Raw genomic sequence first — 15,562 nt, forward strand, 5'->3', positions numbered from 1 at the left:
CTACAATTTTCAGCAGTGCCGGACCTTCCCTCTGTTCAGTAACAGTGTCATTTAATGCAGCGGTGACAGAGTTTTCATCCACACTGCTGTGTTCTGCTGTTTGTATCCACTTTTTTGTACCACTGTGGTGTCATATTCCTGAATCCTTGCTTCCCATCTCACTACTCCGTATGCATAGAGTGTGGTGGTCCGTCACAACAGTGAATGGTTTACCAAATAAATATGGCTGAGATTTGTTGGGGGCCGAAATAACTGCAAGGCCCTCTTTCTTGGCTGTAACATACTTCATCTCAGACTTGGAGAGAGCTCTGGAAGCATAAGCTATCACCTTTTCAGCACTTTCTGAATTTGTTCTAGAAGTGCACCTACCTCGTAATTGCTAATTTCAGTGTATAGTTCTGTCTTGCCATTCTCGTCATACAGTGCTAGGACTGGAGGAAATATCTTTCTTTTACCTTTTTCTAGGAAAATTTTGTCTACCACTGCAATAGTTTGTGCAAGGGACATGCCTTGATATGGAGGTCATTTACAAATCTCCAATAACACAACACATTCCAAGAAAACTTCTAACGTTAAAAATGTGTCAAGGAGTCAGAAAATCTGTAACTGTTCTTATTTTCTCTGGATGACGATGGACTCCACCACCATTCACTAGATGCTCCAATATTTTTATTTCTTTAATGGGGAAGATGCACTTTCTCAGATTCAAGCAGTGGCCTGCAGTCTGAACAGACTTCAAAACGGTTGTCAGATGGCTTCAGTGTTCAAGTGTCTTAGAAAAACTGACAGTGTCATCCAGATAGCAAAGATACTGTGTATTTAAAGTGTCGAAGTAGGTTGTCCATCACATGCTTGAAGGAGACTGGAATGTTAAACAGACAAAATGACATAACTTTGAACTCATAGAGGCTGTCAGGAGCTATGAAAGCAATATTTTCCCAGCCAGCCTCGTGAACCTCAGTCTGCCAGTAGCCTGTTTGTATGTCCATAGTTCAAAAATATTAGGCTCCTTTCAAGCAGTTTAGGATGTGATTAATGCACAGCAGTGCATAGATACCTTTATTCATGATATTGTTGTATCAGGGGTAGTCAGCTTGAAAATGGAATGTGCTCTTCATCTTCACAAGGACTACAGGAGGGGATCAAGAGCTCTCTGAAGGTTCAGTGATGTCATCTTGCAGCACCTTTACTGCTTCCTCTCAGGTTATTCATTCTCCCCAGAGGGCTCACCACTATTTGGTTGATTCGTATTTGGCTACCAAGAGTCCCCAGCCTTTGCAGCATATTTTACCTTCCATCCTGCATGTCTGTCTTCTTGCTATTCTTTTTCCTCTCTCTTGGGCAACATGTCTGGGTTGTTAATGGGAATGTTCCACATTGTCCATTGCTGACAAGAGTTTATCGTTCCCTTTTCTGTTTGTTGTTTCCCTACTTCTCTCCTTCCTCCGCTTCGGCGTTTGAGGTTCCTCTTTTTCATCTTTCTCCCTGTGAGCTCCTGAAGGTCAGCCCATGCACCTGATGTGTAACAGGTGACTGGATAATGCATAACTCCCAGTCCTGGGTTGAACAGGTAGGTTTCGCATGTGCCTCCTGGTACAGGTCAGGCCCAGGGAGGGGTGATTGCCAGAGCTCCTACCTTCCCAAATTGCTGATTGGTCCCTCTGTCAGGTGTTCGGGAAGTGTGACCTGAGATGTGAACAATCACCTAAGGCGGGTGCACCCCCTTGTGAAGGGGCCCTCCAGTTGGAAGGAGCACGCTATCGGAGATGCTGGCAATCATGGTGGATTTCCTCGCAATATGCCAACCATCTTCACAATCAACATCTGAAACATAAACAGAATGAGGCTAACGATTCAAAGACCCTTCCAGCTGCAACACAGTTCCTCATGGTTTCACGTACTGAAAATGGTCAGTCCATGCAATGGTAAATCCGTTTATTATTCAGAATTGCTGGCTCTGTGAAATCCTACTCTTGTTCACGGAATGGCCCTTTGCTTTTGGAGACTACTTCCGATTCTAAAGCACAACAACTGCTTGCTGCCTGCTTCTCCCTGGCTACCCTGTTCACGTAGAGGCACATGGAACTTTGAATTCTTCCTGTGGTGTTATTTACACTAGGCTGCTAAACGGTCTGACAGGCTGAAATCGAGTCATACCTCTCTGATCAGGGTGTCATTACCGTCCATCGGGTGATGAAAAAGGTAGAGTCCTCCTTAGTGCCCACACACACTCTTTTCTCACCTTTGATAGAGTGGTGCTTCTGTCCAAGATGAAAGCAGGCTATGAAATTGTCACAGTCCAAGTGTACATTACAAACACAATGTGCTGCTACCAGTGTCATTGTTTCAACCACACTAGAATGTCTTGTCAACACACAGCCAAATGTGTAACATGTGGTAGGGATGCACACGAGGACGATTGTCTGCTGCCTCCTCCCTACCGTATCAACTGTAATGGTGGCCATGCCACCTCCTTTCGAGATTGTCCTGATTATCTTGATGATCGAGCTGTCCAGGAGATCCGAGTAAAAGAAAAAGTGTCTTACCAGGTCACTCGCAAGTTATTTGTTAGTTGCAAACCCTGTGTTCTACTGTCTGGCCCTTATAGTTCTGTTCTTGCTACATCTCTATCCTTGAAGGACATGGACACGCAGACATGCGACCTCAGATTTAGCTCTGAGGTTGTGAAATCACCCAGTGTCAAGGTAGCATCGCCGTCCCCTCATCCAGCTGTGCAACAGGCAATCAAGCTCTCACTTCAAGGGGCGAAGCCACTAGCTACACAACCAGCAGGCCAGGAAGGACTGGAGGAGTACTCCTATGAAGACTTCCTACGTCCCTCCAGCCATCCAAAACTGGAGTCTTCCTCTGCTAACTGGAAAGGCTCGAAGTAGTCTTCTCCTTCGCTGACTCAAAGGTCCTCTTCGACGGTGTCGCCATGTGATGATACCTTCGCCTGCCTGGCCTCTGTGTTGCCGGTGCACACCACCAATCATTTTCTGCCTACCAATCATTTTCTGCGTTGGACTCCACAGACTGACAGCACAAGAAAGCTGGCGCTTCTGAGCACCTCATGGAGCAGGATCCTCCTGCCTCTGTGCCCTGTAGCAGTGAGTCTTCACAGGCTGGTACTCAGCTGACACCAAAGTGACACCCCGTCATTTTTTCATCATCGTGACTCTCCTCCAATGGAATGTTTGCAGTCTTCGATCCCACAAAGAGGATTTATGGCTGCTTTTAGAAGCACAGCATCCCCTTGCACTCTGCCTTCAGGAAACAAAACTGTGTCCTCACAACCACTTTGAGCTTTCGCATTTTTTTCCGGTCCATTTTGACCTTCCGCCTTAGGTCGGCATTCCATCTTATGGGGGAGTCGTGCTGTTCACATGGGATGACATTCATAGTCAACCCGTCTCCCTGATTACAAAAGGACAGATCTCCCAGTCAAGGAGGCGTGTCTCGATCTGCAAATATTTCAGTGGGCCATCCCCCTGCACGCTCTCACCTCGCTGTTGAGGTCAAGAGTCTTGCATCGATGGGAGGATGAGTGGCTGGAAGTGACTGACTATAAGCTCCGGTTCATCAAGCCCACAATGCGTTTGGTCTACTTCCTTTCAGCCACATAGATGGGATGAGGTTCTCCTCACTCGGCTTTGGATTGGCCACAGTCCTATGACGCATGGCTTCCTGCTCTGGTGAGAGGACCCTCCAATGTGTGGCACTTGTGGCATCCAGGTCACTGTGCACCGTGTTTTATTGGACTGCATTTTATTTTCTGACCAGTGGGCCGCAGCTGACTTGCTGGCGGATCTGCCATATCTTTTAGGTAATAATCAGACGATTGTGATTAGAATTTTAATGTTCTGTGACTTGTCCAATGTTTTTACCAAGATTTTAGGGAGAGGGTTTTAATTTCTTCACAGGGTGACTGGCTCGCCCACATTTTACGTAAGTGGCCATCCAGTGACAATTTCCTGTGACGTCCTTGACTCTCCTTTCTCATTTCACTTTCCCGCTTTCTTTGCATGTATGCTCCCATTTTACAAATGTTGTCCACATTCGTTTATTATAATGTGTGTCAGGGCGCTGATAGCCTCGGTGTTGAGCGTCCGTAAGCCGCAAAACACACACACACACACACACACACACACACACACACACACACACACACACACACACACACACACCCTCTGCCCCCCCCCCCCCCCCCCCATTACCCATCTACAAGCTGTTGCAGTTCGCCTTTTCCTTCCTCACCTGACATTTTTCCTTTGCGCCATTTATATCCCTCCATCATTCGATGTCACCAGGGCAGATTTCCTCCAGTTTATTTGGCAGCTACCTCACCCATTTCTGCTATTAGGTGACTTTACTGCGCATCATCCCCTTTTGGGCTCTCCCAGAACCTGTCGGAGAGGTGCCCTCTTGGCTGACCTTCTTAATCAACATAACCTCTTCTGCCATAATACAGGACAGGGTGTATATGCCCCAGGACAACTGGGAAGTCTGGGAAAAACCCATAATTTTTTTCATCCAGGAGAAAACCGGAAAAAGCCAGGAATTTTTTAGAATTCTGAGAATTTTTCAGTGTTCTAGTTTTCAGTTAACTTTTTGTAACTTTGGCTTGTAAGAACTGACACACTAACATCTGTCAACAGCAAAATGTGTCAAAGGCTTTAGGATGAAAAGTGTGCAATTCATCATAACAACAAACTGCTTACCATGAGCGTGAAGTCACAATTGTTTGCATTAGGTTCATTTGAGCACTTTCCAGTGGGGTCACATGCATGCATAGCTGAGTCACGTATGAGCAGTACTGTCTCCCGTTTCTGGCTACTTGAAGTGTGGTTGTTACTGATTTTGCTGTTTCCTCTTCATTCAAAGCTCGCACGGCAATGAAAACAAAATTGATTTTTGTGGCTGGGAGCTTGAAGTGAATTAAAATACATTCACATAATTATGAAAGGCTAAAATTGTTGTTAGTTTGTTTTCTGATTTTATTTTATTTTCATGTTTTTGGCTGTCATGTATTAAGCACCTTGCAAAACAGTGAAGCTATTTTTGTCGGTTTGCTAAAGAAAATCAGATTTTATTAATCTTTTCTGCAAAGGCAGTCAGTTTGTTTGAAACAAAGTATTTTAGGCCAAACTGTAGGCTAGTTTCAACTGTTCACTGTATTTCAAATGCACATTTCCATCTTCTGGCACGTATGGCATTAAGCCATAATAAAGAACCAAACATGAAATAAAACAATTGTGGTACTCCAAGAAAATTTACGTCCTGAAAACCACACTGAAAAGCTTAATATCAGGTTGGGGCCTACTTCACTGTGAATATGGGCATACGAATGTGCACTTTAAGCTGAATTATGCATTTTAGTATAGTTTACCAAATTCCAGTGCTCTTGGAGTAGCCTCTAATGTCCTGTTTCTTTTTTGACACAATGTAAGTTGGTACAAACATATGGGCTTCCTAAATCATCGTAGCTGCACACGCACAGGAATGCCTGTTTTCTGACACACTATGGCAGCTGCTGAAACGAACCTGTCTCTGACAGGTGGCAGGAAAATATTACAAATGGTTGTTTGAGAAGCGTTAATTCAAAGTAAATTTCCTGTTATGCAGGATGAATTATGTTACTTGTGAGAATGTTGGATGAATTGCTTAAGTCTCAGAGCATTTGACTCTCATTTAAAACTTAACAGTTTGAGGACCAGCCACTTAGACATATTTCGAGCCCAGAAGACCAGACATTTATTCATTATTGAAAATTTTACTGGCACATTTGTGTGATGTATCTTAAAGTGTAATACACACACAAAATAAGCAATATTATATGTATACTGAATGTACACTATGTATATCAGTTTAAGCCATAAACTTTTCCTATTTGTGTTCATGTTACTTAACAGTGATGTTGCTATTGACTGACTACATCACATAGCCTAAGCTCTGAATACCTGCTGTCATTGGTTGGTGAGATCACGTGACATGAGCTATGGTTGGCCTACAACAGCACATCACGATCTTGATTTCAATGCTTTGGAAACTAACATGCTGTGTTTGGTGGAATTCGAATTTATACTTTCGTAATACGAAAATGTGCAGCGGCTTTTTTTTCCGCGTTTCATTTTCAAAAGTGCCAAGTTTTACGCTGGTGTATAAAACATTAACTGTTCATAGGATTGATAAGTTTCACAGTCCTGAGGGAAAGTATACTGTCACTTAACACAGAAAAAGTGTATTTTAATTGGGGGAAAAGGGTGTATTTTTAATCTTGAAATCCGTTTTTTTTCTCCCATGCATATACCCTGCAGGAGCACCAACATTCATTTCCAACTCATTGCACACCTATTCCCATTTGGATCTACCCTTATGCACTGCCCAACTTGCCCATTGTCTCAAGTGGTCCATTCTTCCTGACACCTACCCGAGTGACCATTTCCCATGTCCTATCCGTTTGCTGACTCTTACCCCGCATGCATGCATAGCCAAATGGCAGATTACTCCTCCTTGGCGACCTTTGAAGAACGAGATTTCCCCAGTTGTGATGACCAATTGGAATATCTTGCAAACATTATCCTTCCCAGTGCAGATCGTTCCATTCCTCACACTTCCTCTTTACCCCCCCCCCCCCCTCCTCCTCCCAAGTCCCTTGGTGGACTGAGACTTGCGATCCTAGCTGTTGCAGGCTATCATCGTTCTTCTTTTCTACCATAGACAAGAACAAAGGAATGTAATTTCTTTTCCTCAGGCTACTCATAACCAGCTGAATAACTGTTCGTGCCTCCAGTCTATACTTTTATACAGTTACAAAATATGTCTTAAATAGACTAATGATGGGAAACTTGTGAAAATGTTTCATCCCAAAGTAGTAACACCCTACATTGTAGAATTTGTAAGTTTTTATTATCGGAGAAGTACAATATACCGGTGTATGAGGATTTTGAAAAGTTCTATGGTATTCGGCCCAGTGATGTCATCCATCCCTTGGACATCACCACCAGGAGGAATACTAGAGAACATTTCAAAAGTATGATACTTAAAAATATCGTAAGTTGTCCACAATTTCTGTCTTTCAGTTGCCAATTCTTGAAAGAACTATTTAAAAATGTGTGGTCATACTATACTTTTGTCAATGTTATGTGGGTTTCTAGATGTGGTCTCATAAATTATTCATGCTACAAATCTAATTTACCTTGTACTTCCATTTTATCTCAGCTGAAAATATTATGTTGTCAGTCAAGATTAAGGCAGTAGATTTTGGATCCTTTCCTTTAATGATTTTTAAAACTTCATCTGATATGGTTATGAACTGCATTGTGAAGACAACTTCACTGTTCTCAGATGTGGTAGAAACATTTGGATTTCTAAGATGCATATTAATATTTATTTTGCCAGGTAGCCTGTAACAAGGTGTGAGTGTAGAAGCAGCTGTGTGTGTTCCATGGCCTGAAGTCATTGCTCCAGTTTCCTCAGTCAACTGTTCCTGATTGTCTTTAACGTGGGCCTAAATACTGATGTTCCAGGAACTTGAACATTAATAAAGGCTCTGACAACCATAGCCGTGGAACATTAGCCTACCAAAAAAAAAGTGTGTCAACACAGTGAACTCCTCTCATTAGACTCAGCATGCTGATGACATGCCAGTAGAACACTCATGTCATATGTTATTTGGCACTTTGATCTTTATGTGACTCATAAAGCATTACATTTGAGGCATGTATAGACACTGACTCACCACCCTGTTGCGAAGAGGATTGGTGAGCAGTCCATCCTTGTTTGTTTCTGACAAAACTATCCATAAAGATTGCTATATTATGGGTACTAACTGTTGCGCAGAGTGCTTTGACCAATATTCTGTGAAACAAGTCCAGAATGTGGTAAATGTTGTCAAGAGTTACCATCCTCCCCCTCCCCCTCTCCTCCTCTCCCCCTCTCAAGTTATCAGTCTTTTGTCCTACATGTATGAGCTAATGTTGGTAGGGACCCAATTGTCCTTTTGTAAGTGCTATCTCCACCCTTTCTCGATAACTCTGTAATTGAAGATAGTTACTATTATTTTTATGTTTCCACTATAAGTTAAAAAAATGCACATGTTTTAAAGAAGTGTACAGGTTTGCTTTATGTTCCCATTTAATACACTACTTCATTTTTATTGTTGTGATTGTAATATCAAGAAGTGTATGCGAGTTAACTTTGTCAGTTTGTAATATGTTGTCAGACATCATTTCCATTGCATTTAAAATATATGTACTGATCTTTTGTTGCTTTGTTGTAATTGTTGTTGTTATGTTCAGTGTCATAATAATGTGCTATCTGTCCTGCCCATACCACTGTTGGAATTGAAGTATTACTTGTGATTGAGAATGTTGTGTATTATTTAAAACAGCCTCAAAAAATTATCTTAGAATAATTATTTATGCAGGTGACCTCAGAATTCCAACTCTGAAGGTAAACATGCATATTTTATTGAAACACTGTTAACATATAAATACGGTTATGCTGTGCATTGTAAAAAGATGAATAGAATTAGCTGTTCACTATATACAAATTCAGAACACTGTTGTTGACATGAAAATCCTTGTAAATGTTGATAAATATTGCAGAGTTCAGCTTTGTATCCTTTAAGTGATGTTCAATAAGAGCCTCTGATATCTTTGGAGAAATACTGTACATTCACTGTGTGACAGATTAACAATTGCTGCATCTCCTATGCTTTGAAGGTTCCGTACCGTATCCGGTAAAAACAGAACCCTTATAGGATCGCATTGTTGTCTGTCCATCTGTCTGACTGTTAAGACCCTCGAAATTTATCTCACATACTAAGGTCTACGGTTCCTTGATGATGTGAAAAATTTAAACTTCTAAGTCAATGCAATATGTTTATAGCCATGTATGCCATATTTTTTGATGCCACAAACTCATTCTTCACAACCTGTACAATATTTCCCATTGACCCATAATCATAAAATTAAGACCCCTGTTCCTCGGGAGCAGGTAGATGTATCAACTTCAAATTTATGTCAAATACTAAAGTCAACAGTCCCTTGGCGATGTAAATAATTTAAGCAACTAAGTCAATGCAGTCAAAAAATATGGCCATATAGGGTACAAATTTGCCACTCGCCGACTCATTCATCAAAATCTATCGATGAACTATGTACAAGGGTGGTCTGAAAAGTTTTCAGCCTGATAGTGAATATGACAAATTATGCTTTCAAAAAAGTTTTATGTTTTACCATAATGTCCTCTAATATCTGTACATTTCATCCAGCAATGTTCCATTGCCATTATACCCTCTCTTTAGTGTTCCTCAGGAAGTACTGAGAAGTACCCATCTACAGCTGCAATGGCTACTTGATTGGACGAAAAGTGCTGACCTGCAAAGAATTTATCCAGTTTTGAGAATAGACATAACTCCAAGAAAGCCAAATCTGGGGATTAGGGTGGATGTTCCAAAACTTCATTTGCAAATCCCTTAATTTCCGCACTGCCAAGACCCTTTTGTGGGCAGGGGCATTGTCTTGATGGAAGAAGATTTTATTTCTTCTTTCAGCTGGGTCTGTTTTCACAAATGTTTGTGTCCAGTTTCGTTAGAAGTGGAAAGTAGTATTCTCCAATTATAGCTTTACTTTGTTGGAGATAGTCAATCAGTAAAATTCCATTTGCATACCAAAGCACCAACATCGTGATCTTACCCACCGATGGCACCATCCTTGCTTTCTTTGGAGCTGAAGAACAAGCTTCTATCCACTACATAGACTGTTGTGTGGATTCTGGTGTCCAGGTGTGTAGTGGTGAATGATGTTTCAGCCACCATAATGAATTGATGCAGAAAGTCACTTTTGTTGTTCTTAAAATGCACCAGGCACTTTTTGGAAAGTGTTGCACAAATGCGTTTGAAGTGAGCACACCTGGCACCCATCTTGTGTAAATCTTTCTCATCTTCAATTCCTTGTGAAAACAGACGTAGCTGAAAGAAGAAAAAAATAATCTTCCTTCAAGACAGTGCACCTGACCACAAAAGTATCCTGGTAATGCGGAAACTGAGAGATTTGCTTTATGAGGTGCTGGAACATCCACCTTGTTCCCCACATTAGGCTCCCTCAGACTTGCATCCGCTTTCAAATCTGAAGAAGTGCAAGATGTGACCAACCCATTCCTTTGATATCTCTAGAGCTTTAGCAATTTGACGCACCTTTAGACACCATTCTTCGAAAATCATATTGGACACTTTGTCAATGATTTCCGGTGTTCTTACACTTTCTTGACGTCCTTCGTGAATTATCTTGCACACTTTCATGGTGTCGTTTAAATTCACCTGTACATTTCGTCAGGGTAGAAACTGAAGGTGAAGAGTTTCCATATACATTTAGAAGCCGTAAATGAATTTTAGTCAGTGTTAAACCTTCTTTTATGAAGAATTTAATCACTGCTCAACACTAGATTTTTTTTTTTTTTTTTTTTTCAGTTTTCAACACCACATGCACCAAAACTGCTTCAGACTACTGCCTACTGTAAACTGCTGCCTCACCTGACTTGCAGTTTTACATGGCATCTGCTGACACGTACCATCATAAGGGGGGAAAAATAATGCTAATAGTGCTACGATCTCTGGACGAGGCCGAGAACTTTTCAGACAGCCCTCGTATAGGCTTGTCAGGCGTGGTGGTCTAGTAGTAAAGTGCGTTCATGGAAAGTGAGCGCTCACGGGATTGAATCTCGGTCGGACCACGGATTTTTGAATCTTCATTTTAACCTATCTTTCACCTCTCAGTGGTACAAGGAATCACCAGAAACAACTTGTGGTTTGGATTTCATGTTAAACTGTCGCTCACCTTTCCCTAGTTTGCTTCCTAGGGTAGGTTAGAGACATACGAGTCACCAAAGTTGCATCGAGTAGAAAGATTTAATAATAATAATAATAATAATAATAATAATAATAATAAAGTTGTACAGAACCCTCGGAGTCCTACTCACATTTGTCTGATTTTTTTTTAACCTATCAAACCAATGCAGAGGAGATTAATATTGTAAAGACACTGTTAACCAACACATATCTATACTACAAGACACTGAAAAGCATTTCTGACAGAGATAACTGTTCAGATTTACTCATTCCCACCTCAGCAAGTAGCTGATAGCACAGTCATTCACTCATGTTCTTTTGATTTGCCAGACAAGCACGTGGATATTATCTGTATATGACATTCAGTAGACCTTGGATTTACAACCTTTTAATTTGATCAGAAAATGTAATATGAGTACATGCTTGCATAGTATGTGAAGCTCATCTTCAGTATCATTTTATTGTTAGCTTTCAAGTACTTCCCCTGTATTCATTCTTCTTGTTCTCAGGTATATCTGTTTTTACACGTGAAAATATAAAACGTCGCACAAGATTTGGACCCCTTCAGGCACCAAGAAAATCCAGAAATCCAATCCGAGACAGAAGAACACTACCTTTCAAATTGTTTCTTGCAGGCAGAGACCCTCAGTGGTTTGATACAGAATCTGGAAATGAAGGCCAATGTAACTGGATGATCTTTGTTGCTGTTGCAAGATCAGCTAAAGAACAAAATTTAGCAGCATTTCAATACCAATCTGGTATTTATTTTGTGACCACAAAGGTAACATACTGTCTTATATATTTATGTATTGCTTTGTATCCTTTTCTTTAATTTTCATATTATGGAACTGATGTGTTACATAGTGAATGTTTTGTAATATGAGGCATGTGTCAGAAAGTAAGTGTATTACATTTTTATATTTTTTAACTTCTTTATACCCTCTTCAAAGAACGCTCCCACCAGCTCCTTTCTCCGCTTCAGAATTTCTTTCTGCATGTGGTCATCAGTTGAAATCTTAATTCGACTCATGTCTCTTCGGGGGGAGGGGGAGTTGAAAACATCCCAGCCAAATTAGACCAATAGTTCCTTGGTGGCTAAGGAGTCTCATCAGTATTCCCCTCCTCTCATGTGAAGGCTCCTTTTGCATTTTGTTTAGGGTCTCACAATATAGTTATGCATTAATGGTCTCTCCCGGAGGCATAAATTCCACCAGAATGGTGCCTTTTCAGTCCCAAAACACTTGAGACCATGATTCTTTTGCCCAAAATTGTGGTTTTGAATTTTTCAGCAGATGACAAATTGGTGTGATACCATTGTGAGGACCGTCTTTTTGTCTCGGGCATGTACAAGCTTCCCACGTTTCATCGAGTCACAGTAGAGCTGAGAAAATCTCACCTTCTATTTCAAGTCGTTCAGGAGACTCACGGGCACTATTGACCCAATTTTTCTTGTGCTATTCTATCAGCACTTTCAGGACCCATGTTGCACACAGTAACCCAGCATTTCTGTCAATGTGTGATATAAGTGTGTTCTGGAGAGTTGTGGAAACATAACAGAGATTTCATTCAGTGTTGATCAGCGGTATTCACGAACAGTTTCCTCAATTTTTTGCACCATTCATCCATCAGAGTGGAAGGTCTTTTGTTCTTCTGTTCATCATGGACATTCTTTCTGCCTCCACTAAAATCCCTAAACCACTGAAACACACTCTCTCTCTTCATAACACCTTCACCATAAACCTTTCTGATTCGCAAATTAACTTTGGTAAGTGTTATTCTTTCATGATTAGGATTCAGATAAAAGCATGTGGCTTCACTTGGTGGGATTTCTTACTGACATATTTAACACAACTGGACACTCCAATGTGAGTTTACATACTACCATGTTCCTGCAATTCTAGGGATTCCCATCTACTGCACTTACAAACATGACTCGTATATTTTGTTATATATACATCATAACAGAATGTTACGCCTGTAAATAAACTGATGATTTACATTAGGTGGTGATAAGTGGGTGAGAATTCATGAACAACAGTGTCAAATACATATTGTCATTTACTTTCCTCAGTTGGCATACTTGACATGACACACCTGCTGGTACTGCAGTAATGATGAATCATCAGTTCTGTACAAAGAAAATTAAACATAAATAACACCACATTCGTCATTCGAGGTAGTGAGGTTGAATACTGGAAGACTGTAAGGAAATGCAGGAAGACTTGCAAAGGCTGGCAGCTGTGAATTATAATGTTTAAACATGGTACTGGAAGATGATGATTTTTTTTAGTGATTATTATTTTTACCAAAGTTGTATTACCATATAAATTGAATATAGTCTTCTTCCACCCCTAAACATGGGGTAAGTGCAACTTCTTTGTTGCCTCCTAGAGTCCACTTTTGTATACTGCTATGGAAGCTTAACCTTAAGTCACCTGCCACATTCTTGATGGGTGAAAGCCCTTCACTGCTCTGGCTTCATGCAGAGGTCTGTGTTCATCTTGGACTTCGTTCACTTTCAGAAAAATATAAAAACATTCTCGCCACAGTGTCTGATCATCCATAGATGGCACGTCTGTTGTGATGAGTAACCAGGTCCAGTACATTCAAGATATTACTAAGGCCACCACAGATAGGCACTACCTCAGACCTAGCCCACAAACAAATCTTCCAATAAATAACCACATGTGCCCATAATCCTCGAATCGCCTTGATGAGATGCAAGGGAGCACATCACCTCACTAATCAGTACCACCCTGGACTGTGTTGTCTTTCTTCTGATTTTGATTATTATTATTATTATTATTATTATTATTATTATTATTTATTCAGACTGTTCCAGACTTCCTAGGAGGAGGTTATTGTCTGTTCTACGAGATTATGGAATAGGAGGCTAACTTTTGCAAGCAATTAAAGGTCTTTACATAGATAGTCAGGCAGCAGTTAGAGTTGACAGTAAATTGAGTTCATGGTTCAGAGTAGTTTCAGGAATAAGACAAGGCTGCAACCTGTCTCCACTGTTGTTCATATTATTTATGGATCATATGTTGGAAAACAATAAACTAGCTGGGTGAGATTAAGATATGTGAACGCAAAATAAGCAGTCTCACATATGCGGATGACTTAGTTGTGATGGCAGATTCGATTGAAAGTTTGCAAAGTAATATTTCAGAGCTAGATCAGAAATGTAAGGACTATGGTATGAAGATTAGCATCTCCAAAACGAAAGTAATGTCAGTGGGAAAGAGATATAAACGGATTGAGTGCCAAATAGGAGGAACAAAGTTAGAACAGGTGGACAGTTTCAAGTACTTAGGATGTATATTCTCACAGGATGGCAGTATAGTGAAAGAACTGGAAGCGAGGTGTAGCAAAGCTAATGCAGTGAGCGCTCAGTTACGATCTAGTCTCTGAGGAAGTCAGTACCAAGACTAAGTTATCTGTGCACCGTTCAATCTTTCGACCAACTTTGTTGTATGGGAGCGAAAGCTGGGTGGATTCAGGTTACCTTATCAATAAGGTTGAGATTACGGATATGAAAGTAGCTAGGATGATTGCAGGTACTAGTAGATGGGAACAATGGCAGGAGGGTGTCCACAATGAGAAAATCAAAGAAAAACTGGGAATGAACTCTATAGATGTAGCAGTATGGGCGAAGAGGCTCAGATGGTGGAGTCATGTTACACGCATGGGAGAAGCGAGGTTACCCAGGAGACTCATGGGTTCAGCAGTAGAGGGTAGGAGGAGTCGGGGTGGACCAAGGGGAAGGTACCTGGATTCGGTTAAGAATGATTTTGAAGTAATAGGCTGAACATCAGAAGAGGCATCAATGTTAGCACTGAATAGGGGATCATGGAGGAATTTTATAAGGGTGACTATGCTTCAGACTGAACGCTGAAAGGCATAATCAGTCTTAAATGATGATGATGATGATGATGATGATGATTCAGACTGTATTTGAATATTAGTTCAGATCATCCAACATCTGAGAATTTCATCATTAACCTTATCAGACTCTATAAGAACATAATAAATGCCAACACTTTAGAATATACTGCTTTTTTCTTTTTTGTATCAAAGAGCTTAAATTAAGCTTTATACTATATTTATTTATTTTATTGAAAATTATGTTTTCATTGTTTTGTTTGCACATCTTCACATCTCGGTGCAGAAAACAGAACAACTACTTACAGATTAAATTTTGAGCATTTTGTTAAAGTTCATAGTTACACAGCTCCAGATTGCTGTCACTTCTTACAATAATAAAAGTGTTGCATTACACTCTCAGAATGCCCAGTTTCCAATTACTCATCTTTGCAAATCAGATGTTTTACACTTTGTTTCAAGATAACTTTCCAGTCCTCAATAATTTTTTGGACAGATGGCGTGTCATTGTTTTCAGCCATGCACAGTATTCCATCTGGGCACCTGCCACAAATCTTCATGTGAAGATATCTGAACATTTCTCACAGGTGCCCATACATTATGTGCCCCATATATTTAAATTTATTTATTTTTCCCTTGTTGAATGACAATATGTTTGACTAAATAACAGAAACTTATACTGTTCTTAAAGTCATAATAACCATTTAATAATGACATTACTGATATTAATAATTATGAGACAGAATCATCGGCCAGTGCTTAACATTCATGATACAAAGTATGTAGTACTGCTCATAGATATGTGTAAAAGTAAAAGTGACACAC

General features: G+C 40.5%; 1 protein-coding gene across 1 annotated transcript in view; it reads left to right on the top strand.

Annotated features, from left to right (window-relative positions):
• The window catches only part of LOC124803373 (zinc finger protein PLAG1-like), a 106,284-nt gene that overhangs the window by 15,324 nt on the left and 75,398 nt on the right, over positions 1-15,562 (top strand). The window contains exon 3 of the mRNA XM_047264559.1: positions 11,362-11,633. Coding sequence (XP_047120515.1) covers positions 11,362-11,633 — 272 coding nt within the window. The remainder of the gene's footprint in view (positions 1-11,361; positions 11,634-15,562) is intronic.

This window comes from Schistocerca piceifrons, chromosome 6 (genome assembly GCF_021461385.2).
Source record: "Schistocerca piceifrons isolate TAMUIC-IGC-003096 chromosome 6, iqSchPice1.1, whole genome shotgun sequence".
Lineage (NCBI taxonomy): Eukaryota > Metazoa > Arthropoda > Insecta > Orthoptera > Acrididae > Schistocerca > Schistocerca piceifrons.